Raw genomic sequence first — 26,957 nt, 5'->3', positions numbered from 1 at the left:
CTGGCAGCATTAGCAAACTAGAACACCACCTTAACCTATTCATATTGAAAAGGGGTGTTGACTTTATGAGAAAAGGGGACATATCTGGTTGATGTCTTGAAGAGGCTATTGCCTTTGTGTTTTGGGACTTAGATGGTGTGCTGGTTTGAATGTATTGTGTCCACCAAAATGCCATTATCTTTGATGCAATCTTGTGTGGGCAGATATATTGGTGTTGATTAGATAGTAATTCTTTGGGTGTTTCCATGGAGATGTGACCCACCCAACTGTAGGTGATAACTCTAATTGGATAATTTCCATGGAGGTGTGGCACCGCCCATTCAGCATTGGCCTTGATTAGTTTACTAGAGCTCTATATAAGTTCAGACAGAAGGAGCAAGCTTGCTACAGCCAAGAGGGACACTGAAGAATGCACAGGAGCTGAGAGAGGAGCTGCAGATGAGAGAGTTTGAAGATGGCAGTTGAAAGCAGACTTTTGCTCCAGAGAAGCCAAGAGAGGAAAAATGCCCCCACAGCAACTAAGAGTGACATTTTTGAGGAACTGCAGCCTAGAAAGGAATATCCTGGGAGAAAGTCATTTTGAAACCAAACTCTGGAGCAGATGCCAGCCACGTGCCTTCCCAGCTAACAGAGGTTTTCCGGACACGATTGGCCATCCTCCAGTGAAGGTACCTGATTGTTAATGACTTACCTTGAACACTTTATGGCCTTAAGACTGTAACTGTGTAACCAAATAAGCTGCCTTTATAAAAGCCAATCCATTTCTGGTGTTTTGCGAAAAGGCAGCATTAGCAAACTAGAACAGCTGACATAGGAGCACCCTGAAGGATTTAAGTTTAACAATCATCATCCCTATCCATTACCATACCTTTGAATTCACCATCATTAACATATCTATATGTATTAGATTATCATTCTCCCTCACTAGCTACTGTCTATCACTAGGTCCCCAATATTCTTATAAGACATTGATTTTACATTGTTCAGATAGTTCATAGATGTGGTAACATACAATATCTGTCCTTTTTTGTCTGACTTATGTCACTCAGCATTATATCTTCGGGGTTCACTCATGTTGCCATATGTTTCAGGATCTTGTTGCTTCTTATTGCTGCATAGTATTCCATTGTATGACTACATTACATTTTGTTTTCCCACTCGTCTGTTGAAGGACACTTGGATTGTTTCCTCTTGGCAATTGTGAACAATGCTGCTATGAACATTGGTGTACAAATGTCTGTTAATGTCACTGCTTTCAAATCTTCTGGGTGTATACCAAGAAGTGGAATTGCTGAATCATAGAGTAATTCAATATCTAGTTTTCTGAGAAACCGCCAAATTGTCTTCCAGAGTGGCTGTACCATTATACATTCCCACCAGCAATGAATAAGAGTTCCAATTTCTCCACATTCTCTCCAGCATCTGTAGTTTCCTGATTGTTTGATGGCAACCATTCTTATTAGTGTGAGACGAGATCTCATTTTGGTCTTGATTTGCAGCTTTCTAATAGCTAGTGAAGATAAACATTTTTTTCATGTGTTTTTTAGCCATTTGTATTTCCACTTCAGAGAAATGTCTCTTCATAACTTTTGTCCATTTATAATTGGGCTGTTGTATGACTGTCATTGAGTTATAGGATTTCCTTATATATGCAAGATATTAGTCTCTTACCAAATACATGATTTCCAAATATTTTCTTCCTTTGAGTTTGCTGCCTTTTCACCTTTTTGAAAAATTTCTTTGAGGTACAGAAGCTTTTGATTTTGAGGAGTTCCCATTTATCTGTTTTTTATTTTGTTGCTTGTGCTTTGGGTATAAGGTCTAAGAAGCAACCGCTTAATACTAGGTCTTGAAGATGTTTCCTTGCATTATATTCTAGGAGTTTTATGGCACTATCCCTTATGCTGAGGTCTTTGATCCAATTTGAGTTAATTTTTGTATAGGATGTGAGATAGGGGTCCTCTCTCATTCTTTTTGTTATGGCTTTCAGTTCTCCCAGCCCCATTTGTTGAAGAGATTGTTCTGCCCCAGTTTAGTGGATTTGGGGTCTTATGTAAAATCAGTCAACTGCATATCTGGGGGTCTATTTCCAAACTCTCAATTCAATTCCATTGATCAATATGTCTATCTTTATGCCAATACTATGCTGTTTCGTCCACTGTAGCTTTCTAGTAGGCTTCTAAGTCTGAAAGTGTAATTCTTCCCACTTCATTCTTCTTTTTTAAGATGTTTTTGGCAATTTGAGGCCTTTCCCTTCCAAATAAATTTGATAACTAGCTTTTCCAAGTTTGCAAAGTAAGTTGTTGGAACCTGAATTTGGATTGTGTTGAATCTGTAGATCAGTTAGGGTAGAATTGACATTTTAACAATATTTAGTCTTCCTATCCATGAGCATGGAATACTTTCCCACCAATTTATGTCCTTTTTAATTTCTTTTAATAAAATTTTGTAATTTTCTGTGTAGAGGTCTTTTACATCTTTGGTTAAGTTACCTGGGTACTTGGTTGTTTTAGTTGCTATTGTGAATGGAATTTTTTTGATTTGCCTCTTCTGTTAGATCATTACTAGTGTATAGGAACATTACTGACTTATGTCTATTAGTCTTACATCCCGCCATCTGCTGAATTTGTTTATTAGCTCAAGTAGCTTTGTGGTCAAATTTTCAGGATTTTTCAAGTATATGATCATATCACCTGCAAATAATGACAGTTTTACTTCTTCCTTTCCATTTTGGCTACCTTTAATATCTTTGTCTTGGCAAATTGCTCTGGCTAGAACTTCTAGCACAATGTTGAAGAATAGAGATGACAGTGGCATCCTTATCTCCTTCCCAATCTTAAGGGAAGATTTTCAGCGTCTCTGCATTGTGTATTATGCTGGCTGTGGGTTTTTCATATACGCCCTTTATCATATCGAAGAAGTGTCTTTAATTCCAATTTTTTGAAGTGTTTTTATCAAAAAGTGGTGTTGAATTTTGTCAAATGCTTTTTCAGCATCTATTGAGATGATCACTTGATTTTTCCCTTTTGATTTGTTGGTGCATTGAATTACATTAACTGATTTTCTTATGTTGAAACACTCTTGCAGGCCACGAATGAACCCCATTGGTCATGGTGTATAATTCTTTTCATGTGACTTTGGATTCGATTTGCAAATATTTTGTTTAGGATTTTTGCATCTATATTCAATAGGGAGATTGGCCTATAGTTTTCCTTTTTTTGTAGTGTCTTTATCTGGTTTTGATATCAGAGTGATATTAGCTTCAAAAATGAGTTAGGTAGTGTTCCTTTTTCTCCAGTTGTTTGAAAGAGTTTGAGAAAGAGTAGTCGATTGTTTTTGGAAAATTTTGTAAAATTCCCCTGTGAAGCATCTAGCCCTGGGCTTTTATTTGTAGGTAGATTTTTGATGACTGATTGGATCTCTTTGCTTGTGATTGGTTTGTTGAGATCTTCTATTTCTTCTTGGATCAGTCTAGGTTGTTCACATGTTTCCAGGAAATTGTCCATTTCCTCTAAATTGTCTAGCTTGTTGGCATACAGTTGTTCATAGTATTCTCTTATGATTTTTTTTTTACTTCTTTGGGATCTGTAGTAATTATCCCCTTCTCTTTTCTGATTCTATCTATTTGAGTCTTCTTTCTTTTTGACTTTGTCAGTCAGTCTAGCTAAAGGTCTGTCAATCTTGTTGATCTTCTCAAAGAACCAACTTTTGGTTTTATGTATTCTATTGTTTTTTTGTTCTCCAGCTCATTTATTTCTGCTTTAATCTTTGTTCTTTCTTTTCTTTTACTTGGTTTCAGGTTAGTCTGCTGATCATTCTCTGCCCTCTTCAGTTGTTCAGTTAGGTCTTTGGTTTTAGCTCTTTCTTGCTTTTTGATATATGCATTTAGAGCTATAAATTTCCCTGTCATCCCTGCCTTCACTGCATCCCACGGGTTCTGTTATATTGTGTTCTCATTTTCATTCATCTCTTGATATTTACCAATTTCTCCTTTGACCCACTGGTCATTTAGGAGTGTGTCGTTTAACCGCCATATACTTGTGAAAGATCTGGTTCTTTGGTGGTTGATTTCTAGTTGCCTTCCATTGTGGTCAGAGAATGAGCTTTGAATAATTTCAATCTTTTTAAACTTATTAAGACTTGTTTTGTGCAACAGCATGTTATCTATTCCTGGAGAATGTTCCATGGGCACTAGAGAAGAATATATATCCTGGTACTTTGGGATGCAATGATCTGTATGTCTATTAAGTCTAATTTATTTATCATATTGTTTAGGTTCACAATTTCCTTATTGGTCCTCTGTCTAGTTGTTCTATCTATAGTGGTATATTGAAGTCTCCCACTATTATTGTAGATGTGTCTATTGCTCCCTTCAGTTTAGCCAATGTTTGTCTCATGTATTTTGGAGCTCCTTGACTGGGTGCATAAACATTTATAATTGTTATTTCCTTTTGGTGAATTATCCCCTTTATTAATATGTAGTGTTCTCATCCCAAAGTAATTTGGGCAGATAATAAGAATATATGTGCAGGGATCCCCCTGAGGATCTGGGGGAAAATGTGGAAGTGTTGGACTTTCTCACCTGGATTGTTACTGATGTTCTCACTAACATTGAGGACTGGCAGTTTGGTATGCTGAGCCCTCTATCTTGGGGCTTGCCTTTATGAAGCTTGTTACTGCAAAGGAGAGACTAAACCTGCTTATAATTGTGCCTAAGGGTTTCCCCCTGAGTACCTCTTTGTTGCTCAGATGTGGCCCTCTCTCTCTCTAGCTAAACCACCTTGGCAGGGGAACTCACTGCCCTCCCCTCTATGTGGGACCTGACTCCCAGGGGTGTAAATCGCCCTGGCAACACAGGATATGACTCCTGGGGATGAATCTGGACCCAGCATCGTGGGACTGAGAACATCTTCTTGACCAAAAGGGGGATGCAAAATGAAACAAAGTTTCACTGGCTGAGAGATTTCAAATGGAGTTGAGAGGTCACTCTGGTGGACATTCTTACACGCTATATAGAGAACCGTTTTTCGGTTTTAATGTACTGGAATAGCTAGAATACCTGAAACCATCAAACTCCAACCCATTAGCCTTGACTCTTGAAGACGATTGTATAACAATGTAGATTACAAGGGGTAGCAGTGTGATTATGAAAAATTTGTGGATTGCCCTCCCTTTATTCAGTGTATGGATGGATGAGTAGAAAAATGGGGACAAAAATTAAATGAAAAATAGGGTGGGATTGGGGGGGATGATTTGGGTGTTCTTTTTTACTTTTACTTTTTATTCTTATTCTTTCTGGTGTAAGGAAAATGTTCAAAAATAGATTGGGGTGATAAATGCACAACTATATGATGGTACTATGAACAGTTGATTGTACACCATGGATGATTGTATGGTATGTGACTATATCTCAATAGAACTGAGTTTAATTTAAAAAAAGGACAAAAATGTAGTGTTCTTCTTTATCTCTTATGACATCTTTGCATTTAAAATCTATTTTGTCCAATATTAGTATAGCTACCCCAGCTCTCTTGTGACTGCAGTTTGGGTGGAATATTTTTTCCATCCTTTCACTTTCAGTCTCTTTGTGTCACAGGGTCTAAGATGAGTCTCTTGTAAACAGCATATTACTGGGTCATATTTTTTAATCCGTTCTACCATCCTGTATCTTTTGATTGGAGAGTTTAATCCATTCACATTCAAAGTTATTACTGTGAAAGGAGTTCTTGAACCAGCCCTCTTACCCTTGGTTTTTAATTGTTAGATCAATTTCTTTTTCCCTCTCTCTTTTTTTTTCTTTAAGTTGCTCTTGCCAATAACTCTTCAGTTCTGTGCTCTTTTCCAGACCTCTCTCTCCATTCTTTTTTTCTCAACTGGTAGAGCTCCCTTTCATATTTCTTGCAGAACAGGTAACTTTTAACAAATTATCTCAGCATTTGTTTGTCTGTGAAAATTTTAAACTCTCCCTCAATTTTGAAGGAGAGCTTTGCTGGATAAAGAATTCTTGGTTGGCAATTTTTCTCTTTCATAATCTGAAATATGTCATACTACTGTCTTCTCATCTCCATGGTGTCTACTGAGTATTTAGTACTTAGTCTTGTGTTGTTTCCATTGTATGTGATGAATTTCTTCTCTCACTGATTTCAGAAGTCTTTCCTTCTCTTTGGCATTTGACAATCTAATCAGTATATGTCTCAGAGTAGATTTATTTGGATTTATTCTTTTTGGAGTTTGTTGGGCATCTTTATTTGCATATTTGTGTCATTTAGAATGGTTGGGAAGTTTTCCCCAGGAATTTCTTTGAATATTCTTCCTAGCCCTTTACTCTTCTCTTCCCCTTCTGAAACATCAATGATTCTTATATTTGTATGCTTCATGTTGTCCATCATTTCCCTGAGCTCCATTTCAAAGTTTTTGATTTTTTCATCATCTGTTCTTTTGTGCTTTCACTTTCCACCACCCAATCTTCCAGGTAGCCAATTTGTTCCTCTGTTTCTTCAAATCTGGTGTTATGTGTCTCAAGAATATTTTTAATGTGATCAACAGTATTTTTTATTTCCATAGGATCCACTATTTTTTTAATTTACTCTTGCAAATTCTTCTTTATGCTCTTCTAGGGTCTTCTTCAGGTCCTTTATATCCTGAGCCATAACATTGATGTTTGTGTGTGCTTCTTTGATTAATTGCTCCAGATTTAGTGTCTCTTGTGGGTTTTTAATTTGTTCATTTGGCTTGACCATATCTTCTAAATCCTTTAAGTGCTTCGTAATTTTCTGCTTGCTTCAGGGCATTTGCTTGCCTTGATAGGGTTGTTACGGGAAGTGCAGAATTAAGTGAGCCATTATATATAATTTGGTTTGTTGGAGTGTAGTTTCCCAATCCTACTAGCAGGTGGCGATCTTGAGGTACAGCTTGCTGGAGTGCACTTTCCCTATCTACCAGCAGGTGGCCCTCTCAAGTAGGTCTTCCTCAAACTTCTGTGCAGTAGGTGGAGTCCAAACCAGGTGGGGAACCAATCAGTGCACTAGATCTCCATGTGCTCTGGGGAATTGCCGTCCTGCCCTGCAACATGGGCCCCGGGCAGGTAGGCAAGGAGCCTGATCAAGGGCACCCCACAGATGGGATGTGGGCCCTGCTTGCTGGTTCTCTGCCTGTGTTGTGCCTGCAAGTCTTTGTGGTGTGGGAGGGGCTCCCAACTGATGGTATGGCACCTCTCCCTCCCTGCTTCTCGCTGCTGCACCCCCTGGACTTCCATGGTGGAGAGCAGTGGCTGCCCAACAGGTTACCTCACGGGAGCTCCCCACTGTCTGGCTGTGGAGAATCACCCCCTAGCAAACTCTCAAGCTAGGTGGATGGGAGTGGAGAGCCACTGCTCATTCTCTTGCCTGGCAGAGGTTTTACTGCTGCCAGCCTGGGGTGGGGAGTGGCATCCAGATGGGGAACACACTCACTGCATCCCTCCAGCCACCATTTCTCCTCTGTTTTTGTCAGGTGTCCCCTCCATGTACTGTGGGGGACCCTCTATGGCCGGTCACACCCTGGAACCATGGTCCCTGGTGTCCTCTGGCCCCTTTCTAGTTGCTCCTTGAGCATTTTTAAGATCGTTTTTAAAAAGTCTGTGTTCAGTATGTCCACATTCTTGTGTTCTCCATTGGTATTTTCTGTATCTTTACCCTTTTTCTTTGGATAGCCATCATTTTCTGTTTCTTTGTTTGTCTTGTACTCTTTTGTTCCACAGTGTACATTTTAATATTTTAAAATGTTAACTCTGGGATTTACTCCCTGAGATGTCTGTTTCTTGGTTTTGTAACCAGCTGGTGATAAGACAGAGATTTTTTTGAGCTTCAGCCCTCTTATCAAGATCTGTCCAAAGGGAATGCAGTGTGCATGGTTTTCCCCATCTCTCTGGGCCCCTGTCCTGTCCTGGGTTTTTGCTTGTTAGCTGTTTTGGAGTTTCCCTGTTTGCAAGAGTTTCACAGGAGACAGACTTCCCTCTCCCAGGCATTTGAAGCCAGCAGGCTTTTGTCCTAGACTGTCCATATCTATAGTTTTGTACACTTCTTTCATTGTCTTATGCTATTTTTGCCTGGAGGACAAATTTTGGGAGAAGGGTCAACCCAGAGAGGGCTTTCCCAAGTCAGTCTTTCCTGGCCAACACAGGGCCAGGGGCCCATGAAGGGGGCACAGCCTAACTTCAAAGTGCCCTGGGGAAGGGGTCAGGAAGGGTGCCCAAATCTCTGACAGTTCCCCAAAGCTGAGCTTTTTGGCTTGCTCAGCAAATGTAGCCCTTCAGCTACTGTCTTCCATAGCCCTGAGGAAGTGCTGTGTCTTTAAACCTCCACCACGTCTGTCCCTGTCTGAGGAGGTTTGAAACAATGGCTGCACCTGTGTTTGTCCAGGGTGGGTTGAAACAATAGCTGCCCTCAGAGCTGGGACCCAGAGATATGAATTTGCTAATCAAAAGCCGTGATCAGCAATTGGCTGTGTCCACCCCTGTTCTTGGGAAAGAGGATTTTTATGTCCCTTACTGTCACCAGTGAGCTAGCCAGAGGCTGGACCCTGTGGTCCCCTGCTGTGAGGGTGAGGGATGGGTGCTGGTAGCTGCCACATAGAGAGAGCAATTTATAGATCTTTACCATAATTTATCAGTCTCTTCCTCTCACTTTTTGTTGCTTTTTTTTTTTTAGCTTTTACTATATCCATATTTAGCATTTGTATAATAAAAGTAAAATAAATGTAATCTGGGAAAAATTTAAAGAGCACTTTATAAAAAAACAACTAAAATCACCTATAATTTCAATACCCAGATATAAATATCTAGGTATTAACTCCTAGACTTTTTTCTATGCTGCCATAGATATACCTGATTGAGGTTGTCTTTTTCTTTTGGTTACAAATAACAGAAATTATCCTCAGTGAAATTAACCCCCAAAAAGGGACATGTGTTGAGAGGATGGTGGGAATTCGCAGAACACTGAGGGCTCGGCCTTGGGAGGATGGCCCAGGTGTCAGGACACTGTCTGCAGCCAGGCATTGCTCTCTCTGCTTCTGAAAAGGACCAGAGTCGGTGTACTTTTTGACTGCTCATACTTTCCCAGCCCTCCTTCTAGTTCCTTTGGGGACTCCTCTCCCTGTCCATGTGGTACCCCGAGTCCTGTACCACTCCCACCTCTGACGTTTCCCCAACTCAGATACACCCCCGAGCACGTGTCAGTCAGAGTGCAGCATCCTCTGTGCCAGCTATCATCTCAGCTGGGAATGTGATCCAAGTAACATCAACCAGTCTTCCTTGGGATGGATCCATAGACAAGAGGGATGGAATTCTCATTTCCTTTGGGGTTTATTAAACTGAAGGAGGTTCCAGCTGGGCCTGAGGCACTACCATTCTTTTCCCACCTGTTGGGGAGCCCAAACAGTCCCTTTTTGGCTTAAGCTGGTTTGATCTGGGCCACTTGTTTCTGAATGAGACCTGACCAACACCACTTATCTTGGCTCATCTGCTACAGTCCCCTCTTTCTGACACTGGTCGTTGCTGCTTTTCCAAGTGCAGAATGGCATGTCAACAGCCTGGGTATTTGTAGACACAAAGTTCTAGTTATGCTCAGAGACTCCCTGGCTACATTTAGGCCCCAATTCCCTGGAGAGGGGATTTGATGGGCCACAATTTGATTGGTCACATAGGAAAATTATGGTGGCCGGGGCCCACTTCTGGTGTGTGGATATGTAGGTGGGTAGAGCAGTTGCAGAGAAAGAGGGCCATTGTGAGCTAGGCAGGCGCCCTAGAGTTAGTTCCTAGGGGACAAAGTGTACAGCACAGTGGGTAGAATTTGTGAGGGCAGCAGGGGTAGGGGTGCCACAGATGCTTGGTTTCTCTTGCCCTGAAGATGCCAGGGCCTGCCTATCATGATGGGACACTGCCTCCTGTCTCCTATTGGGCGTTTGTACTCCTTTCCCAGGCTTCCCTTCTCTCTCTGCTTTGAGCCAGGTCCTGCTCAGTATTGACTTTGCCTTCTGGGTTCTTGTCATCTAGAAAGGGAGACCTGACATGTACACACAATTTCCACAACACTGAGCAGAGACTGATAAGAACAACACAAGATCAGGGAGGGAGGTGCACTCCCAGCTGCGGTAACTAGGGCAGACCTCATGGAGGAGGGGGCAAGCTGAACCTTGGAGGATACTGTGATGGTTAAGCTCATGTGTCAACTTGCCTAGGTTATGGTGCCCAGTTGTTTGGTCAAGCAAGCACTGGCCTGTTACTGTGGGGACATTTCGTGGACTTAAATCATCAGTGAGTTGATTGCATCTATGGCTGATTACAATCAGCCGAGGAGGTTGCCTTCAGCAATGAGGGCAGTTTCATCCATTCAGTTGAAGGCTTTAAAAGGAGAAGTGATGACTTCAGCAGTCAGAAGAGAGAATTTCCATCTCTACCTCAGCCAGCCAGCTTCTCCCGGGGAATTCATGGAAAACCTTCGTAAGAGTTCCCAGCTGGCAGCCTGCCCTGTGGAATTTGGATTCATGCATCTCCACAGTTACGTGAAACAATTTTATAAAATCTCAAAATATTTACAGATCTCTCCTGTCAGTTCTGTCTCACTAGAGAATGCTGACTTATACAGATATCTAAGGTTTAGACATTGCAAGTGGACAGAAGGACCCAGGGACCTGGGGCTGGGAAATCACAAGAGGAGGGTGTGAGTTCAGTGGGGCTAGAGAAGGAATATGAGTGGGGAGATGGGGCAGGCCAGGCCAGCCTGGGCAGCCTGGGGAAGGCCTTGAAGGTCATATATATCTGCACCAGAAGAACCAAGTGTCCCCAAAGCTTAGGGCTGAGAGGACAGCTTGGAGGTGAACCATCCCCTCAGGCCAATAATGTTCTTAGACTTGGGCAAGCAGGCCCCTGCCCTGAGCTGGGCCTTGAAGGGCCAGTGCTTTGGAGTGTCTTCCTCAAAACGTTCCTCAAAATGTTCTTGGAAGCCTGGGCTAGGCTGGGCCAGTGGTGCCCACTGGGCTGGGTGCCCTGAGGGTGGACTGGGTTTGTGTGGGTTCTTGTCTTCCATGTTTCCAGAAATTTTCTGAGTCCTCCAAAGACCAGGACAAGTCAGGGCTGCTCTTGTGGCAGAGTCCCCGAGCCAACACCAGTGCTCACGTGGGCTCTAGTCCCTGTTACTCTCCTTTGTGGTGTCCTCCCTTCCTCCGTCTACTCTGGCGGAACCAGATGCTCTGAGGAGCTCCGGGGCTCATGGCTCGGGAGTCTTCTGGGGTCTGTGGACGTGGCCCAGTTCAGGAAGTCACTCCCACTGGCCAGCATGGTATTTCTTTTGTAGAAGTACGAAACTTGGGTGATTCTCACTCATGTTAGGCACGGGATGAGTTCAGGGCTCTGAGACACTGGTGGTCCACTGCCCACGCTTGGCTTGAGCTGTGTGTGTGTGGAGCCACGTGCAACTCTCGCCTGTCCATCTTCCAACTGCAACACTGTCTCAGGTCTGCAGTGCCTGAAGGTGGTGGGGCTGCCACCCTGCCTAATGCACCCAGCGTGGTCGCCCCACCCCCTCTGCAATCCTCTGGGGGAGACCCACCTCTGTCCCCCGAGGGCTTTCGAGACCAGCCCCACAATACCTCGCAGCCTTCCGCACTGATGTCCTCTGTTGCTTCCATGGATGTGGCAAGCAGGAATGAGACTGCTCTTCATACTTTGTCCACGGACCCCTTACCTATGCTGGTGGCCGGTGGAGTGTTGGTAAAGTCAACATAATCCCAAAACAAATAATTGCTCCTATTTCCCTGTGAATTCTGGGTAAGCCTTGAGTTTCTGGTGGTCAACAAGGAAATGATGCAATAACCTTTGAGAGAGCCCCCAGAAGCCAGTCCTGGGCTGCATGATGGACCGTGAGTAATGAGGTAGCTGGCTTCAAATAAATGGATCCAGGGAATTGCAGAGGCCAAGAGGTCTACACTGTTTCAGTATAACAGGCTGCTGAGAGCCGTGTCATTGTGAGTGATGGAGACCTTGCTACCTTTTTCTTGCTATGGGAGATATGAAGTCAGCCAGGAGTGGCTAACTCATTTGACCATAAAGAACAGGAAGAGATGGTTCCTGGACTAAACAGGAGGAGGTTGTGGCTGCACACTAGGGGAAATCTTTATGTGCACTGAGAGGAACACAAACAAGTAAGTTAATACCTCTTTGATCCATCCCTATACTTCATGTGGACCCATAGATTTTGTAATACATTTTAAAATCAAATTGTTAATGTAGACAGGGGCTCTGCAAAAAATATTTTCCCAGGGACCTGCGTATCTTGGGGGTAGTTCTGCCTTGGGCAGTATTTGAGAGACCACAGGCCCCAGCCCCCACCCCTGTGGGCAAGCCCATCCATGCTGGCCACCCCTGGGACCCAAGGCTGAGCATCCCACCCCTGTGTGCCTTCCTTGCCCCAGGTGCCAGGTGGACATGGGGGACAAGAGATGTCTAGTGGCATAAGAGACCTGGAGTGGAGGAGGAAACGGTCATAAGCCAGCAGGAGATTGGTGGGAAACAGCACGTGGATCAGTCTTTTTTGGGACCTGGTGAAGAGTGCCAGCCAAATGCCCAGCTGGAAACCAGAGCTTCATCCTGGGATCCTCCTACAGAGATTTTCAGACTTTCCTCCCCATTTCATGCCACTGCCCCTGGCTCTAATTTTTTTTTTCTGTTTTATTGAGATATATTTACATACCATACAAACCATCTGAGGTATACAATCACTGGCTCACAGTATCATCATATGGTTGTGTATACATCTCTGTGATCAATTTTAGAACATTTTCATCACTCTAGAAAAGAAAGAAAAATAAAAAAGAAAACCCAAATCCTCCCATTTTGGTGTGGTACATTTGTTACTGTTGATGAAAGAATATTAAAATACTACTGTTAACTGTAGTCCATAGTTTGCAATAGGTACATTTTTTTTCCATATACCCCTCTATTATTAACTCCTTGTGTGATAGTTAGGTTCATGAGTCAACTTGGCCAGGTGATGGTGTCCAGGTGTCTGGTCAAGCAAGAACTGGCCTAACCATTACTGCAAGGACATTAGTGGCTGGTTAATAAACCAGAAGGCCGGTTTATTAAATCATCAATCAATCAACTGCACCTGTGACTGATTGCATCAACGAAGAGTGTGTCTTCTGCAATGAGAGAATTCAATCAGCTGGATTTAATCCAATCAATTGAAGACTTTTAAGGGAGAAGAGAGAGAACTTTCACTTCTACTTCAGCTAGCCAGCCTCTCCTGGGGAGTTCATTGAAAACCTTCATTGGAGTTGCCAGCTCACTGCCTGCCCCATGGAATTTGGCTCATGCGTCCTGCCCTATGGAATTTGGACTCGTGCATCCCCACAGTTGCATGGGCCACTTTTACAAAATCTCATCTTTATAGATATCTTCTGTTGGTTCTTTTCCCTAGCGAACCCTAACTAATATACCTTGTAGTAGTGTAGTACATTTGTTCTAGTTCATGAAAGAACTTTTTGATTTGTTTTATATTTGTACAGTTAATTACAGTCATAGTCCACCACAAGGTTCACTTTGTTATACGTTCCCGTGTTTTAACCTCCAACTTTCCCTCTGGTGACATACATGACTCTAAACTTCCCCTTTCCACCACACTCATACACCATTCAGCACTATTAAATTTTCCCACAATAATATCTTACTGTCACCCCTGTCCACTTCCAAATGTTTAAGTTCAACCTAGTTAAACATTCTGCACATATTAAACTACTGCTCCCCATTCTTTAGTCTCATTCTATATCCTGGTAACGTATATTCTATATTTTATGTCTGTGAGTTTACATATTATAATTAGTTCATATGAGTGAGATAATAAAATATTTGTCCTTTTGTGCCTAACTTATTTCACTCAACAAAATATCCTCAAGGTTCATCCATGTTCTTGTGTGCTTCAGGACTTCATTCGTTCTTACTGCTGTCTAATATTCCATTGTATGTATATACCACATTTTGTTTATCCATTCATCGGTTGATGGACAATTGGGTTGTTTCCATCTTTCAGCAATTGTGAATAATGCCACTATGAACATCAGTCTGCAGATGTCTGTTCATGTCCCTGCTTTCAAATATCTGGGTATATCCCGAGTAGTGGAATTGCCGGGTCATAAGACAGTGCTATACTTAGCTTCCTGAGGAATTGCCCAGCTCTAATTTTTATGACAGTTTTACATTCATCTAGTTTAGTGAGTCAAATAACTCAACAAGACTTTTTACCCAAAAGAGCAGTGTCTGCCCATCCCTTCCTCCACTTCTCCTGCTCCCCAGAGGCAACCACTTTTCATTCCCAGCACTGATTGTTTTCATATTTCCACATGTGTTTGAGGAGAGCCTGCATTGCCAGCATCACTGCAGGCTGGGCTGTGCTGTGTTGTGCAGATATCAATCTTTGGTCTTTCTTTTGGGCTGGTCAGGTTTCCAGTGTCCCGGCTGCAGGTTAGGGGCCTGACTTCCAGGGCTTGGGCAGGGGCTCCACACTCAGCACATGCCCTGCTGGGGTGCCCTAGTGTCAGTGTGGCGCCACCTGCCTTGCCAGTTCAGAGACCCTCAATTTAGCCTCTCAGAAGGAAAAGCCTCCAGTTTTCTCAGGATGAAGGAGGGAATAGAGGCGGGGGATCAGGCCTCATTCTTCCTTGTTTTGGGCTCCACCTTCACCCTCCATCGCCCTGCTCACCATTTTCAGAACCATTTGGCAGTTCTGGGGTGTAAATAGGATTTGTTCTTTACTTTCTCCATTGCTGGCTCAGGATTGAGCTTTCTTGGTTCTGCCACGTTGGTTGCCATTTGTCTAACTGCTTTCCAGCTTCCAAAGTTTTGTTATTGAATTCTTTTCTCTTCCCTTCCCTTCCTTCCCTTCTCTCTCCTCTCTGTCTTTTTAAATAGTTTTATTGATATATATTCACATACCCTACAATTATTCACAGTGTACAACCAACTATTCATAATACCATCAAATAGTTGTGCATTCATAACCAGAATCAACTTTTGAACATTTTCCTTACTCCAAAAATAAAAGTAAAAATAAAAATAAAAAGTAAAAAGGAACACCCAAAGTATCCCATCCCCCCATCCCACCCTGTTTTTCATTTAGTTTTTGTCCCCATTTTTCTACTCATCTGTCCATACACTGGACAAAAGGAGTGTGAGCCATGAGGTTTTCACAATCACACTGTCACACCATGTAAGCTACATAGTTATGCAACTGTTTTCAAGAATCGAGGTTACTGGGTTGCAGTTTGATAGTTTCAGATATTTCCTTCTAGCTATTCCAATACACTAAAAACTAAAGAGGGATATCTATATAGTGCATAAGAATGCCCTCCAATGTGATCTCTTAACTCCATTTGAATGTCTCAATTCCATTTGGAATCTCTCAGCCACTGAAATTTTATTTCGTTTCATTTTGCATCCCCCTTTTTGTCAAGAAGATGTTCTCAATCCCAAGATGTCGGGTCCAGATTCATCCTGGGGAATCATACCCTGTGTTGCCAGGGACATTTACACCCTTGGGAGTCAGGTCCCACATAGGGGGAGGGCAGTGATTTCACCTGCCAAGTTGACTTAGCTAGAGAGAGAGGGCCACATCTGAGCAACCAAGAGGCACTCGGGGAGACTCTTAGGCACAATTAAAAGCAGGTTTAGCCTCTCCTTTGTGGTAACAAACTTCGTAAGGGCAAGTCCCATGATGGGGGCTTGGCACATCAAACTGCCAGCCCTCAATGTTTGTGAGAACATCAGCAGCAGTCCAGGTGAGGAAGCCTAACACCTCTCCATTTCCCCCCAGCTTCTCAGGGGGGCTCCGAATATATTTATTCTCTGTCCAGATTACTTTGGGATGTGTCGCTATTTCATCTCAATGTATTTTTAATCTTAATGGAAAAAAAAAAAGGATTTCAGGAAAGAGTGGAGATGAAAATGTGTGCCCAATCTATCACCTTCAAGCTTCCAGAATGATCTTTTTAACATTAAATCTAATGATGCATGCCTCCTGTTCAAAATGCTTCCATGGCTCGTCCTTGGTGGCAGGATAAAAAAATAGAAATAGTGAGCATGGCATTTTTTAGGCTCTACTCCAAATCAGGGCTTACCTCCCTCATGGAGCAGACTGTATTTGATTTATTAATTGCAGTGAAACAGAAATTTCCAGACACCTAGAGACAGAAATAGTCAAAAGTCCACCTTTTGCTATCTGTTAAATGCCAATGCTAAGACAGCACTTAGATATCACTGGCAGAACTTCCAGGCTTTTCTCTCTGGGAGAGAGAAACTTCAGTTGCTAATGGGTTCTGAGTCCTGAGCTGGTGTGGCTCAGGTTGGGGCTGAATGATTGTGTTGCGGTATGTGTGTGTGTGTGTGTGTGTGCATTCACATCTGCAGCTCTCAGTCCTGAACCTCTGCAAAGAATTTCCAGTTTATGTTGCCAGCAACTAGAAGGCAGACTTTTCTGTTTTCTTTCCAGAGCATAAATTGCACCTGGTGATGAAATTTGTTCAATTTCCCTCTCTACTAAATCATGTTGGACCACACAAATACTTGTCCTAGGTAATCCTATTAGACCTAAACCAAAGGGATAGGCTTTTTCCTTAGAAAGGCTAGGGAAACATACATCCATAAGGTGAGCTGGCAGGATCACCCCAAAGCTGGGGGTGTTGGCATACAGTTCCTCTTTCCCTTAGATAACACAAAGAAATTGTCACAAACAAGTGGATTTCTTTCTGGTAGACCTTGCTTAAAAACAAGACATATCGATCTATTTACTTTGCTCTATTATATTAAAAAAAAAACCGCAATCATAAGTGTCTCCAACAGAGTGCTAGGACCCATGGGGTGATTTTTTTTTTGGGGGGGGGGGTAGGAAAATGTCTTTATTCTGCCCTCCCTCTCAATGGACAGTTCAATAATACATTACAAATCACTTTCTCCCAAGCTTTTTTTTAAAATGTAATTTTATGGAGACATATTCACACACTGTACAATTCATCCGGTTTGGTGATTTTGCTGAGAATCCCGCATACTTTTCCCTCTTCCCCAAGGAAAACCCGTCGGCTTTCTAATTCAGCTGTAGAGAACCACTCGTATGTGCCAGGCAATGAACTGCTTTCTCTTACATGGAGTTTGCACAGTCTGTTCCCTCTGCCTGGAATACCTATTCTACCTTTTCTACTCCAGCTAGGGTGGGCTACTTGCAGTTTCGCAATCATGACAGTCATATTCCCACCTCACAGTCTTTGCATTGGCTGTTCTATCTACCTGGATTGTTCTTCCCCACATAGCCACGTGGCTTGGCCCTCATTTCTTTCAAGTCTCCACTCAAATCATATCTCGTTGATCATCACTGTCAGTGCCCCCAGCTCCAGACCACCAGAAACATATCTGTAGTTGAACAAATTGGGTTTATTGCTCGTTGCAGTGAAGCAGACCATGCACCATGGGGAACTTAGGACGTCTTAGTTAGAGGATGTCAGAAAGGGCTTGTGGGATTTGGGCTTGTTTTTGTCTAGATCCATCCCAGTCATAGAGTAGCCTTGTCTGCTGCTGATGTTCTGTGAAACTGTTTGTGTTCAATAGGGGAGCCCCACAGACTAGCTGTGAGAGCCAGGCCAAGACTTACATGCCAGGGGCTGCCTTCCTCCTTCTCATCGCTGAAACCCTAGAACATAGACTAAAAACTAGAGGAGAGAGGCAGGTCAATAAAAATGTGTTGAATGACTCGATGAAGTTTGCCCTCTTGACAAACTCACTCCACATTTAAGTCCCCAGCTAAAAGCCCCTTCTTCTGGGAAGCCCTCCCTGCTTATCCCACAACTACCCTGCTCTGGGCTCCTATGTCACGCTGCACAGATTTTCATTAAAGCAGTTATCAGATTCTTCTCACTGAGGGTCTGCATGTCAGTCTCCCACCATGCTGTGAATTCCCTTGAGGTCAGGGATCGATTCCTTTGCTTTGAATCTCCAATGCCAAGCACAGAGCCAGTGCTGGATAACTTGAGTTTGACTGAAGGACCAGCTGGATGCCCAGCTTGATTGTGCTTGAATGCTCCTCTGGAAGGGGGTCCAGAATTCTGAGTGTGTTCTCTAGGAATATGTGAGTTGCAAGCCCCTGGGTGGGAAATAGTTAAACAGTAGCTCAGAGGCAGTAGCCAGAGGGTATGTTTGTAAGTTTGAGATTCTCAGGGACAGCTTTAGGGCCTGAGGACTTTGGCCCCCATGTAGGGCCTCTGTGGGGTGGAATCCATCTGGGTCTGGCTCCTCCTCAAAAAATAGCACACCCCCCCCCCCCCACCATAATACCCAACGCCTAGAGGAGGTTGATTGATGCCTGCAGGTCTCAGGAGTGGGATAGGAAGGGGCTATAAGAGCCCAAGCACCTCTAAAACAGGGGCTATATTTGGGGACATGGAAGAGTTATCTAATTTTCTGATTTTATTCTCTTAGCAACCTATTAAGGTATGTACAATTATCATTTTACAAATGAAGAAATGGAGGCACAGAGAGGTTAAGTAACTTGCCCAGGGATACACAGCTACTGAGTGAGACAGTTGGAATTCAGATCCAGGTCAGTCTAACTCCCAAAGTCATGTTCTGCACCCCTGCACAGACTGTCCTCCTACAGTCCTCTGAGTGGCAATTAAGGAACCCATTCGAAAAGCTCTCTGGCCCAAGTGGCCCTACTCTATGAGTCTATGTTCTGATTCTCAGAGGGGCAGATCAGCAAGTAGCTGCCTTCACAGAACAGGCCCAAGCAGGGAGGACTCAATTCTGCCACAGCCAGGGAGGCAGAAGACAGACGTCCACCTGGGCCCAGGGAGACTGTGTAATTGGGACTTCCAGGATGCCTGTGCCATTTCCACACTTCTCAGATCTGCAGGAGTTGGGTGTATGTGGAAAACTTTACACGCCTGTGGCTTCTCTTGGCTGAAGGCGCCGCAGCTTCCTCTTGTGGCCACTAGGGGGAGACGCTCCTCCGGGATCTGTTTGCAGAGGCGCCTCCCCTCCCCTCTTCAGTGACTCCCTCCGCCTCAGGACCACTCACTCCCCTGTCTCCTCAGGCCCAGCTCAGCTCTGAGGAGAGGGAGTGGGCCTTTTTAAGAACAATTCAAAGGCGTGTGTGGCACAGAAACACACGGGCTCTACGTCATTTTCCTGAGGAGGACACCTGTTCCATCAGCTGCCGACTTACCGTCCTATAGTAGTCACAGCAAAGCCTATGAATACAATCCTACTAAATTGTTATAAAACGATCTCGCCTCTTTACACTTACTAAACGTAAACATTGGGACCTCTGCACAGGGATGGCAACCACACAATCCAGTTCTCGACTTCCAGGCAAGACAGCATGCTGAGTTCATCCTGCAGCCCCTGTTCCAAGCACATGGCAATGACAGATCAAGCAGGCCAGCCTTCAAGCCACAGCGACACAAGACGGCAGCCACCACGGGCTCGGGAGGAGAAGTCCCCTGCAATTTCTGCCTGTTGGAAGAATTCAAGGAAGGCCAGAAAGCAGTAGGAGATGGCACAGATAGCTGGGGTCTAGAAGGTGATGAAGACATGACAATCACAAGATGGACAGGGATGATAACTGGTCTCCAAGAACAAATTATGAAAACCAAGTATACAGCCTTAAAATAGAATGTGAACCTAAATACCCAGATTCATTCCCCTTTCTAAGATGTGTAACAAAAATTAATATGAATGGAGTTAATACTTCTAGGGAGTGGTGGACCCAAGAGTCACATCAGTGCTAGCTAAATGGCGGAATTCATATAGCTTCACAGTCGTCCTGCAAGAACTTCAGCACCTAATGACGTCTAAAGAAAATATGAAACTCCCTCAGCCGCCTGAAGGACAGTGTTAGGCAATTAATCAAAAAGAAAAACCACAGGCCCTCACCTCACCCCCATTCAAATTAAACTGTCTTCATTTCCCACAGTAGTAAATTTTCTAGATACGTCTTGTAGACCCCAAAGTACTAGAAAGGAGGCTCCCCTTCAAAGGCATTTTATCTTAAGATACTGTAAATGATGCTAATTTTTTGTCCATTTGAAATGTATAAGTTGTACTATAACAAATCATACTTTCAAGTGTAACCGCTGTTCGCGTAGTTGAAATTATGGGATCAAGAAAGTATATTTAAATTGGTTCTTACCATAACTAGTGCGGCACATCTGACTCAACCGTGAGAAGACACGGTCTCTGCCTTCTCTGTCTTTCCCTTCTCCTACCTTCCTCCTTCCTTCTCTCCCTGCAGCAGCCCTCCAGATTGGGGTGGCTTATTAGAATAGATGTGAAGGTTTCAGGTCACAATCAGTGGGACTACTGCTGGGCGTATGTGGTGCGTCATCTGCACCCCAGTTTCTTTTTTTTTTTTAAGTCTTAAATGACTACCCCCTTCCAAGCCATCATCCTCTCCCCACTCTCCACTAACACCGTTGGCTAAAGAACAGATTGTAACCCCCTCTGCTCCCCTCTGAAATTGGCCTTTGGTGAGGAATTCTTTCAGGGCTTTCCCCATATCCCACCCCTTCTAGCACCTTCACCACCCAACGCTTTCCATGACACTTGCTTTCTTTGGCCAGAAGCCATCGGATAAGGTTGGAAAGAGTCTCTGACCTCCCTCATTTAGTTTTGGAACCATGTTTCTTTACTTTCCACCAGCCTGGGAAATGAAAATTGGGTCCTCAGCCCTGTCACCCTCTGCTGTCATCTTCAGCTGATGCATTTTTTTTTTTTTCCAGCTCAGGTTTTGATATGATGAAAAGAACACTCACCAGGGTTACTCAGACCTGCCAGCTCTCAAAGTCCTTGGCAGTTAAATTTGGAGAAAGGCCACACGAAGGCACTTGTCAGCACACACAATCCCTCCAAATGAATTGTTTTCTTTTCTTGTAATTGCTTTTGCTTTTAAAAATTGAAGAAGTTTTAAACAAACAGGGCTCTCATTTGGTCCTCCTTGCAATCCTTTTGGGTCTAGTTTGGAATCTGACAACTGCAACAAAACGAACCTTGAATTCGGTGCACACTTTGGTTTTGGTGCTGCTGCCTCTGACGAGCCTCAGCAGGGATTAGGAAAGAACTCAGTGTGTACAGCAGATCCCTGAAATTGGTAAGCTTGACTTCCTGACAAATTGCTGTGTTTTCCCACTTTTCTGCTCAGGACCACTAAGTGCTAAGATGTGGATGCATATCGAAATAAAAGCAATTCACTGCGTCCTAAAGGTTTTTTTTTTAAATTAGTATTTGTGTAAAATCACCTTTTGAAGTAGCAGATATCAAGTCTGAAAAACAATTGGTATTTCCATTAACCTGTTTTTCTGGGGGAAAACCTTAGTTCTAAGGATTTAACATCTTGTAAATAAAGTCTAACAGTATTCCATAAGCAATCTTTTTATTGTCAGACCATTACCTGATTTTAATATAATAAAAAGTATTCATTACTATTTTTAAAAATAGAAAAAAAATGATTACTAAAAGGACGTAATCATACCCCAAATGAAGATGAATATCTCTGGGTACCAGAAGCGGACCTGAAATGCAAAGCGGTGAGTGGGGCGGAGGGCTTGCTGGCCCCTGGGTCTAGAAGCAGCAGTGGCTGTTAGGGGCACAGCTCCTGGTAACTGGAGCTCGAGTGTTCCATGCAAGCCAGGCTACAGAAGCCAGGGGTGGGGAGAGGCTCCTCTGCTTGGGAAAGGAAGCAGGAAGAAAAGAGGGCAGCTGTCCACTCGCTGCCTGAGGCTTGAGATCTGGTAAAATGATTAGGAACTGAGCTGAGCCATCCTCTGGCTATGGACGTGGATCTGTGATGTCCCCAAACCACAACAGAGCAGGAGCCCTGAAATGCTGTTCCAAGTCCTGGTTCTCAACTGGCCCTGGGGTCCCAGCTCAAGGCAGTTAGAGACAGAGTGAAACACAGATGTAAAAACAAAATCACCCACCTCCAACTCACTGTGAGATTTTAAACCAAAGTATCTGAAAAATTCTTAATGTTAAGAAAAACAGTCAGCAGAATCAACATTTGGAACATTAATTCACTCCAGATTAATTTTGTGAAATTCTTATAAAGAATTTGAAAAATAATATTTGGGAACCTCAAAAAAGGCAAATAAAGGTGTAACACGCATTGGAAATTTACAAGAAATTAAGAAATGAACAGAGGTAGATAGAAATGAAGCAAGAACAAGTAGATATTAAAAAAAATCAATTTTTTAATATCTCAGAAATGAAAAGTTTAGTCATTGGAAGAAAAAAACCCCCACAGTAGATAGACTACAGTTTAGACTAAACTGTAGACTAGACAGGGAGAATTAGCAAGCTAGATGGCATTTATTAGGAATTAATACTAATACACTACACAGAGACAGAGATTTTAAAAATGAGTAGTTCTGAGACATGAAGGATAGATTATGTGAAGGACAAAGTATGTCCAATGGGAGTTTCAGAAGATGAGAACAAAGGGAATAGCAGTGAAGCAATATTTGAGGAGAAAGTAGCTGAAAATTTTCCTTGAATAAATTGCAGAACATCAAAGGCAAAGAGAAAAAAACTTAAAATACACCTCAGGGAAAAAAAACAGATTTCTTTCAAACGAACTCCAATTAAACTTAAAAGGGACCCCTATCTCATCAGCAAAAACCCAGGTCAGAGACAATGAAGTAGAATCTTCAAAGTGCCAACTCCACTTTCATACCCAGCTAACATACAGTTAAAAGTAAGGGCAAAAAGGGGCATTTCCGTACTTATAAAGTGCAGACCCTCACTGAAAGAATGGTTATAGAATGCACTTCAGTAAGAAGAAAAAAATGAACCTAGAAAGAAAGGGAAGGCTACAAGTAACAGCACTAAGCACAGAAATTGATAAAACATTGATAAATTTAAATAAGTTTTGACTATAAACAAAAGCTCCTTAAAAAATTTCTCATTCTTATTAAAGATGTGCATATTTTTAAAAAGTCAGTTAATTCTGCACGGCTTATGTGGGCACCAGCCTCCAGGATGGCCCCCAGTGATCCTTACCTGCTGGTCTCCATGCCCTCCCACTTTTTGAGTAAGGCTGATTTTGTGACCAATATGATATTATAAAAATGCTGGGGCCTGACTTCTGAGGTTAAGTCACAAAAGACAGTGCAGCTTTGGCCTGGTTTTCTCTTGGATCGCTTGCTCTGGGGAAAGGCAACTGCCACATGGCGAGGACATTCCAGCAGTCTACGTGGCAAAGAACTGGGGCCTCCTGCCCTCACCCAGCCTTGCCCTGCCAGGGGTGCAAGCAAACCACTTTGGAAGTGGAACCTCCGCCCTCGTGAGGCCTTCAGTGATTGCGGCCCTGGCGAGGGATCCGGAGCTAGAACTGCCTAATCTCCTGAATTCCTGACTCACAGAAACCATGTTAGATAATCAAGTTTTACTGTTATTTTAAGCAGCTTAGCTTTGGGGGGATTTGTTAAACAATAATGTATAAATAATACAGTTTATAACAAAAAATTGTAACCCCCTGTCCCATCTTACCCCATCCTGGTTCCCAAACCCTTTAGGCGAATACTTGCAACCCCTTTTAGCTGGTACCTTTATGTTGTTGTTATTGTTATTTTGGTATTTGCATGTATATTTATACATACCTTGTTTATATTTTTCATGTTAGATATTAAATATTTCCTATTGGGGAAGATGATCTTTTATTCTCCGCCCCCCCCACCCCAAACTCTTCACCCCTTCCCTCCCAAAATAGCTACATCATTACTTTTTAGTTACTCATTGCTTATATTATATATTCAGTGCTTACTCAGTGCTTATGTTATTATTACTATATTAATATTATTTACAGCTAAACTTTGTACTGTGATGTAGTTGCATTTCCTTTCCTTTGTAACTGTTTTTTGCCTGGTGACAATAATGATCTATCTTTCTTTGTTAGGTTAGATTACAATTCTGGTGAGTAACTCGTCTTATCTCAATATGTTTGAACATTACATAATCTATTAATTTCATCTTTCTCTTGGGGACATTCCCTCCTGGAACCCTCCATCCCCCTGTTCTAGCTGGACTGGCTGCTCCCTAGGCCTGCTGTACAGCTGTCATCCTGGGATATCCCATCTCTGTCACTGGGGGTTCCTTTTGTGTACATTCTATGTCCTGCATCCTACTCTTTCTTGGTTTATTCCCCTCTTGGTACATTCTCCAGTGGTTTCCAAAGCAAGGCTGTCTAAGGCCCTGGTAAGGTTTTTGAGAACTTAATTTTTGAAATTATCTATTCCACCAACACACTTGATGATGGTTAAGCTGCCTATGTAGCTCTGGGCTGGAAATAAATTTATCTCAGAAATTTGAAGACACTAGTCTGTTACCTTCTAGTTTCCAATCTTAGTTTTTAGATGTCCATTGACTTTTTTATTCCGGATCCTATATATGGGACTTTTTTTTCGGGGGGTGGGGTTTGGGGATATAATTTTTATGTTCTTCCTTTTATCCCTATTGTTCTGATATTTAACAATGGGAAGACTTGGGGGCAGGGTTACTTTTTAATTCATTGTCCTGGCAATGTGCACACCCTCTTCATTTGGGAACCCATGTCCTTTCTTAGAAGTTTCTCTAGGATTATTCCTTTGCTACTTCTCTCCCGTCCATTTTCTCTTTGTAGGTTTCCTGTTATATGGATGTTGGACCTTCTGTATTGATCATTTAGAGTTCTCACTTTTTCTTTCCTATCTTCCATCTCTCTCTGTGTGTGTCTTTGTTATACTTTCAGAAAGATTCTTTGCCTTTATCTTCCAAATCTAAATTTTTAATTTCTTCTTTCATATTTTTAATAACCAAAGCTCCTTTTTGTTTCTTTTGTTTATATCCTCTATCTCTTGTTTCAGATGTAATATCTCCCTTTCTTACTCTGAGGATATTAATTGTAGATTTCTTAACAATTTTTTTTCTGTTCCTCATTTTTTTATTTCCTCAAAGTTCCTTTTTCTGTGTTTCTTTAAAAAATATCTTTCATACTAGAAGCTTAAATGTCTGGTAATCCTTGCTTGTTCATATTTAGGATGAAGAATTATAAAGCTGACTAGAAGCTCTGTGTATGGGTGGGGTTGTCCCAGGTGGGTTTCATTGTAGGGTGATCTGGCTAGATCATTTTCCCATGGGCCCACAAATGTCAATATATATAGGTCTTTTCTCTGAGGTTGGTCAGCTTCCCCAGAGAGGAATCTTCTTATCTGATGACTGGGGGTGTCACCCTGCCTGCTATGGTCTTGGAGCTCAGTGGCACATTTCCTCTCATATAGATTTTAGATCAATCATCCTGTGTTTAGTCCCAGCCACATCCCCACTCTCAGAGATACCTTGTGCCTCTAATTCTTTGACTTTTCAGGATAATGCACACTGTATGTTAGCCTGCTTCTGCATTTCCCACATGGTTAGCTTAGTTTTCAGCTTTTCTAGTATGCTGGATCTCTTACTTTATGTCTATTTGCTTCTAAATTCCAAAATTTTGTTGCTGTCCTTTCATCTCCTTTTATTTTGTGGTTCTATACCTTAAATAATTTTAGGAGTTTTAAAATGGATATTTGGGAGGAAGTTGGGGGCAACTGGAAACCTACAACTTTTTTGTGCTAAATAATAGGTAAAACTAAAATTCTAGAACTGTACTGTCTAATATGGTAACTGCTAGCCATATATGACTATTGAGCAATTGAAATTTGGCTAGTCCAAATTGAGATATATAACATTCACAGCACAATACATTCTGGATTTCTGAAAAGTAGTATAAACAAAAGACTAGGAAATACTCATTAAAATTCTAAAATATTGATTACATGTTGTTCTAGTTTGCTAATGCTGGAGAATGCAAAAACACCAGAGATGGATAGGCTTTTATAAAATGGGGGTTTATTTCACTACACAGTTACAGTCTTAAGGCCACAAAGAGTCCAAGGTAACACCTCAGCAATCGGGTACCTTCACCGGAGGATGGCCAATGGCGTCCGGAAAACCTCTGCTAGCTAGGAAGGCAGCTGGCGTCTGCTCCAAAGCTCCGGCCTCAAAACGGCTTTCTCCCAGGACGTTCCTCTCTAGCAAGCTTGCTCCTCTTCAAAACATCACTCCCAGCTGCACTCGTTTCCTCCCCCCGAGTCAGCTCATTTATGTAGCTCCACGGATCAAGGCCCACCCCGAATGGGTGGGGCCATGCCTCCATGGGAACATCTCATCAAAATGATCATTACCCACAGCTGAGTGGGGCACATTCCAAGCAAATCTAACCAGCACCAAAAACGTCTGCCCCACACAAGACCACAAAGATAATGGCATTTGGGGGACACAATACACTCAAACCGGCACACATGTTGAGCTGGCAAGATTTTAGATTTGCTGGGTTAAATAAAATATATTATTAACATTAATTTCTCCTATTTCTTTTTACTTTTTTAATTAAATTCAGTTTTATTGAAATATATTCACATACCATACAATCATCCATGGTGTACAATCAGCTGTTCATAGTAACATCATATAGTTATGCATTCATCACCCCAATCCATTTCTGAACATTTTCCTTATATCAGAAAGAATCAGAATAAGATTAAAAAATAAAAGTAAAAAAGAACACCCAAATCATCCCCCCATCCCACCCTATTTTTCGTTTAGTTTTTGTCCCCATTTTTCTGCTTATCCATTCATACACTAGATAAAGAGAATGTGATCCACAAGGTTTTCACAATCACACTGTCACACCTTATAAGCTACATTGTTATACAATCGTCTTCAAGAGTCAAAGCTGGAATATTTCCTCCTTCTGGGACCTGAGCCTCTTCTTATCTGGAAAAAACTGATTGGGGTGGCCAAGGAGGCCAGATGCCTAAACAACAGAAAACTACAACCTACACTAAGAAAAACGAAGTTATGGACCAGTCAAAGGAAC

At 42.5% G+C, this 26,957-nt stretch overlaps 1 protein-coding gene across 1 annotated transcript; it reads left to right on the top strand.

Annotated features, from left to right (window-relative positions):
- Positions 1–7,069: 7,069 nt before the first annotated feature.
- LOC119520320 (ubiquitin-conjugating enzyme E2 variant 1-like) lies at positions 7,070–19,913 on the top strand. Its single transcript, XM_037818125.1, has 3 exons — positions 7,070–7,084; positions 19,385–19,640; positions 19,774–19,913. Exons 1-3 carry the CDS (start codon positions 7,070–7,072, stop codon positions 19,911–19,913), a joined length of 411 nt encoding a protein of 136 aa, XP_037674053.1.
- Positions 19,914–26,957: the final 7,044 nt, after the last annotated feature.

This window comes from Choloepus didactylus, chromosome 1 (assembly GCF_015220235.1).
Source record: "Choloepus didactylus isolate mChoDid1 chromosome 1, mChoDid1.pri, whole genome shotgun sequence".
Taxonomy (NCBI): domain Eukaryota; kingdom Metazoa; phylum Chordata; class Mammalia; order Pilosa; family Megalonychidae; genus Choloepus; species Choloepus didactylus.
The sequence above is the reverse complement of the archived record's forward strand: the minus strand, read 5'-3'. Positions and strand labels throughout refer to the sequence as shown.